Source organism: Medicago truncatula, chromosome 7 (assembly GCF_003473485.1).
Source record: "Medicago truncatula cultivar Jemalong A17 chromosome 7, MtrunA17r5.0-ANR, whole genome shotgun sequence".
NCBI classification, from domain to species: Eukaryota; Viridiplantae; Streptophyta; class Magnoliopsida; order Fabales; family Fabaceae; genus Medicago; species Medicago truncatula.
The window spans coordinates 52,732,669-52,738,747 of record NC_053048.1 but is presented as its reverse complement, the minus strand read 5'-3'; the positions used below and the strand labels follow the sequence as shown (position 1 = coordinate 52,738,747).

At 29.8% G+C, this 6,079-nt stretch overlaps 1 protein-coding gene across 1 annotated transcript; it reads right to left on the bottom strand.

Moving 5' to 3' along the window:
• Positions 1–3,910: 3,910 nt before the first annotated feature.
• LOC11435303 (hydrophobic protein LTI6B) lies at positions 3,911–5,620 on the bottom strand. Its single transcript, XM_003626084.4, has 3 exons — positions 5,425–5,620; positions 5,216–5,320; positions 3,911–4,274 (listed from the first exon to the last, which is right to left on the bottom strand). The coding sequence occupies exons 1-2, from the start codon at positions 5,503–5,505 to the stop codon at positions 5,237–5,239; spliced, it is 165 nt and encodes a 54-aa protein (XP_003626132.1). The 5' UTR covers positions 5,506–5,620; the 3' UTR covers positions 3,911–4,274; positions 5,216–5,236.
• Positions 5,621–6,079: the final 459 nt, after the last annotated feature.

Here is a 6,079-nt window from a genome sequence, read left to right as displayed (position 1 = left end):
CATGAAAATAGAAATAAATTCATAAATAGTTACCTATTATAATCCATATTTTTATGATTTCTAGGAATATTATAAAGTTAATTAAACATATTTTTTCTGGAATAAAATTTCCATCTTTATATTTCAAGGAATGTTATTCCTAAAAATAAATTTGGTAAACTTGAAATAAAGACACCCTTAATACTTCTTTGTATTATGAACGGTAATCATTTTTGTAGTGATCGTACTTCTTTCCATAGTCTTAGTTCTTTCAAAGTTTAAAAAATCATTTTGCCAATTATATTATATCTTCTTGAGAATTCTTTGCAAGTCGAGGTGATGAATTTGTATGCTTCAGAGGAGGTTTCTTTTTTATTTTTTATTTTTTTATTTTATTTTTATTTTATTTATTTATTTTTATTTTTTCTTGAGAGGAGGTTTCAAAATGGTTGTTTTCTCAATCATCATATAAGAACGGATAGGTTTGTTGGTTAGAAAACACCCAATTAGATTAATGTTTCGATCAACGGTTTGTATACCTATAATGTGAGGTTGCAATTGGACTTGGTTCTCTTCATCATCTTACATTAATTTTTTTGTATACTTCAATGTAGTTTTTATTTTTTTTATTTTTTTTTTATAAATAGATGAAATGACAAATTCCTTAAAAACTCATACATAAATGGATAATTTGAATTCAAAATTGAATCATGTTATCCAACTGAACAATTTTAGTATATTTGTCAGATGCTTTATGACTATATAATATAATTACTACCTCCGTCCTTAAATATAGGAGTTTTTTTGCCAAAATTACACGGAGATTAAGAAAGTTGGTTGTAGTATTAAATTTGTATATAATTACCATTATTTTTACAATTTTATCCTTAAGAGAGAGAGTTAATTTATGTTTTCAACATAATATTTATTGTTGATTGAAAAAAAAGATGCAAAATAAATAAGGGTGTGTTAGTAAAGAAATAATTAATGTACTTGAAAATACCAAAGAGATCTTATAAAAAGGGATAATTTTTTTTCCTCAAAAGAGTCTTATAATTAAGGACGAAGGTAGTAAAATAAGTTACTGTGACAAATAAATTCAAAACTATAAAAACCAAATTTTCGATTAATATTGCAATTTCCAAAGATGTTTTAACTTAATAATCACGTCTCACCCAATTATTTATTCTTTAGGCTTAATACATGCTTTGTTCCTTAACTTATTTTTAGTTTTCATTTTGGTCCCCTAACTATAAAGTGTCTCAATTTGGTTCCATAAGTTTTCCTCCGTTTACTAATGTGATCCTCTCCGTTAGTTTTTTAATGTCTAAATTTTTTTATGTGATTTTAACCATTTGATTGCATGTTCATTGTATCTAATAATGAACCGTCAGTACCTAATTTTTTTCACTTTTTATCATCTTCTCCCGTCTACCTCCTCATGTCTTCGTTAACTTTTTCCAGATTTTTTTTCTTTTCAAAAACCTAAATCCATCTATATACATAACTAGGTGGCGTTTAGGATGCACAAATAATAAATTTGTGCACCATACACAAATTGTTTTTTAACCACAAGATTAAAGAAGAGCACAGATTTTAACATGGTCTGTCCACACTGGATTTATTTTTTACAAAGCTGTCTTCAATCTTCGTGAGAGAGAGCGCTAGAGAAGAGAACTGTGAAAGCACATATTGGTATTTATTTTGTTATAAAGTTGTCTTCTAACCCAATCTAATCCTCTTAAAATCCATTGAACCCGAAGTGAAAGCACAAATAGATTATTCTGGGAAAATTGAGAGAAATAGAAGATTTTACATTGTGAGAGAGAAGCTCATAGGAATGGAAATTTAGGCAAACAATTTTTAGATTTTAGATCTAATATGAAACCCAATTCACAACAGAAGATATAATAAACACAGGCAAAAGATGGAAAATATGTCTCTACCATTCTTGACAAAATTGAAAGCAGAATTAGAGTTAAGCATGAAAAAGAAGATGAATTGAGTCCTTTTTCCCTTATGATTTATTATATTTTATTTTTGGTTCAATAATGGAGATAAAGAGTTTTTCTTTTTCTGGGTTAAACAAACATGGACATGGACATGAAGATGAAGATTTTTATTTTTATTTTTCTGGTGCTTGTTGATTGTGGTTTAGTGATGTCGAGTCTACTGTATAGTGGGCTGAAATAGTGAGGTGAAAGATTGCAAGGTTGAAGACACTAAGAAAAAAGATATGGTGTTGATAGACTATAATAAAATATGTGTTCTTTTTTGATCCAATGGTGGAAAGTTAGCTTTTTCCAACTTGTGCATGGTGCACAAATTTATCATTTATGCACCCTAAATGCCACCACATAACTATAGTTAATAGTGAAGAGGTGTGAACAAAAACCAGACACAACATACACTTTACCCTTTAGGTTCTTGTTCTTTGACACTTTCATTTTAGTGCTTAAACTCTATCGCTTTATCATTCAACAATTGAAGAATTTATGGATATGCTTTTATCTTCTTCCTCTTCTCTTAACACTAACCTCAAATCCTTCACTTTTCTTTCTCCAAAATCTCGTTTTAATTCTACAACATTCAAACATGGAATATTAAACCAAGTTTTGCCAACCCATTTTAGAATCGACCCACAACCATGGTTTTTGTCTTTGACAACAACAACAACAAACTCATCGGAAAATCCATAGATCTTTGATGAAATTAGAAGAGTGTAGAAAATGGATCTCTGATTTCTGGAAGAGAGAGGGTTTGTTGTTGTTGTTGTCACAATCAATGAATTTGGGTTGTGTGTTTGTTGTTGAGAAGAGAAGAGAAAATATCAGAGAGAGTAAAGAGAAGGACCAAGAGAACATAAGGAAGATAAAGAGATAATGAATTTAATTTGTGTTTTTTTTTTTTTTTGGATTTGATGTTGTTGCTATTGTTGTATTATTGCTGTGTTTGGGTTGTTTTTTAATGAATTGGTACAATTTTTAATAAAAAAATTATGGGTTTGTAATGAACATTATGAACAAGTTGATGAATTTTGTGTTTTCTGAACAAGTTAATGTTGCTGCTGGTTTGGGCGTTTGAGCACGTTTAGTGGAGAAGAAGAAAAAAATTCTGGGCTGGTATGAAAATGGAGGAAAAATTATGTTGAAGATGATTAAGAAGAGGATGAAGAATGGAGGAAAAATTAGTTAGTAAATGGTACACCATAAGATAGAATAGACATGCACAATCCAACGATCCTCTTTTTAATCAAAATATCAATTGGTTAAAATTAAAAAACTTAGTAAGGTTTATGGTGGAGCACCTATAATGTTGGTCCACCTTAGACATTTAGTGTTAAAAACTGACGAAAAAAACCAAAATGGTAAACAACAGAAGAGTTATGAGACCAAATTTAGACACTTTATAGTTAGGGGATCAAACTGAAAATCAAAAATAAATTAAAGGACCAAAGCATATATTAAGCCTATTCTTTATCAACATATCTATCCAACTAATTACATATACATACATGGACTATTCTAACTATTAACATGTTCACTAAACTTTATTAATTAACTTCTATTCCATTAGACAATCTATAAACTATGGAAATCCTCCTTGCGCAGCGCAACCGCGCTATAGTACGGGTATCTCGACTAGTAAAATATGAAAAGTACAATTTAATCATATTTTGAGATTTTTTTTTTTGAAAGGATCACATGTTAAATTTGTGTCTAAGCGTGTGTCTCGTTGAGATAATTGATCTTGGTTAAAAGTAATTATGATTAGAAGTAATTTTTGTTTGGATACATTTATACAGAGTGAGTTGAATTATAAATTTGTGCTTAGAACCTCTTGTGTTCCTCTCAATGTTTCATGTTCGATTGCAGCAATTTCGATGAATCAGCTTAATTTCTTAATAAAAAAAAAGTAAAATCAATTCAACTCAATAAATATGTCAACATTAATTATATATCTCGAGGATCAATTATAGTCCTCTAGAAGTGAAACAAAACATACACATAAATATTTAATGAATATCTTAAAGTCAAGGATATACAAACAAGATTACCGAGATGGACTACTACTATAGTTCAAATCTACAACCATTTCTAGAGTTCACAAGCTTCACACTTTCATTTCTTTCATTTCCACGCAGGACTAAAAAAGAAAAGAAAAAGGAATATTGACACCGAAAGATAAAAACAAAAAAGAATCAACTATTGTCCTTGACTGAACAATTTTACATGAAACCAATATCTGAATTGAAATACTAGAATGACGCCCCTGACAAACTATTCATGATCCACCTGTGAACAAAAACATTGAATATGTTCACTGTTAGTAGAAGGAGAGTTAACAAAACTTAAGGTTCAATTAATTTCTTGTTAATGAAGAAATTGTGACAAAATAATAAGCAAGGTAAAGGCTTCACAGAAAGAAAGCGTCCCAAGAATGAAACTTACTGAAAACTATATACCCTGTTTCAATAACATGAGATTTGTTGTTTCCCCTTTTTTTAACATAACTAGTTTTCCGTTAAGATTGTGAATTTCACTATTTTGCCGTGTTTGGGAAGGTAACAACTAACAACTGATCAAATGCTCAATAGAAATTCACTTAGTGAGTATTTGACAAAATTACACTGATACCATAATTTTGTTGAATTTCTAAAGGGTAGCTTTTGCGAAATTTATTGTGACTCTCCCTGATGACTTTACGAAACAGAAAGCCTCTTTCAAAATCTATTTTTACACGTAACTTTGCACAAAAACTTAGTAGCCCTTAGTCCTTATATTGAATAAACTCCATATACTTGATCTAAGATGCATTAGCTATAAGTTAACAATTAAAATAGCAGTATGAAAATACAAAGAAACATGACATGGACCTAATTTAGTTTAATTTAGGCTTAATAGCAATTTTTGCCTCCTAACTTTCACGAAGTTGCGAATTTGGTCAATTAAGAAAAAAAACTACAAAATCGCCCCCTAAGTTTTGCAACTATACCCCAAGGCCAATTTTTGGTAAAAAAAAAATGTTGCACCTCACGTCAACGTAGACCGAGTCAAAATTGATCTTAGGGGTCAAAACTGACACAGATGCAAAACTTAGAGATGATTTTGTAGTTTTTTTCTTAAGGAGCCAAAATCACAACTTTGGAAAAATTAGGAGGCTAAAACTGCTATCAATCCTTTAATTTATAAGCACGGCAGTCAAATTTCAGGATAATTAAAAAAAAAATCCGAACCTTATATTGGAAGATGATGGATCACTTAGTGATAGCATAGATAGCATAGATAATTCCAGGAAGATAACCCAAAATGGTGAGAATCAAACATATCCAAAACTCGACCTGTATTTATAACACAAGAATTAATTAGCATAAAAAACATACATGAAAAGCAAGAAACAAGAGAGAAATAAATGAAAAGGAAGAAAGAAGGTTTTATATATTACGTTGCAGCCAAACTTGAGGAAGACACCAAGAGGTGGAAGGATGATGGCAAGAATAATATCGATGCATGTAGCTGTGCCCATTTTCAATATTTTGAGTTGAAATTTGAAAGAAAGAAAGTATTACAAAAGAACAATTTAGTTTACAACACAAGACACAGTTGTTGGTTGATAAAGACGAGGGAGGAGTGGTTCCATTTATAGGACGTGGAGTGAATGGACAATCCAACTAACGTTTCCATTTACAATCACTTTTTTTTGGGACCACGTGGCTTCTATACGTTACAAACATATCCAACTACTATTATCGAATCCAATTCTTATAAATAAATTAGGATATATCATTATCGCGGTAAACTGACCGACTGATTTGGGTAAAAATAAAAATTGTATGTTTTTGTCCTTCGTAGATATTTTTTTTTGGTCAACAGTGGCAAGTTTATATTTATTATATTTATATGTCAATGTTATGACTATATTGTGTTTAAAATATGTTGAAATTATCTCCATTTATTATGTGCAACATATGTATGACTATGTTATGTCCAAGAAAATGTTAAAATGTGTTCAATAATAAGGACCAAAAATAAAATTAAAAACATCATGTTTTTATTTTTATGGACGTAATTTAGAATCTCTATATTTTAGGAATGAAAAA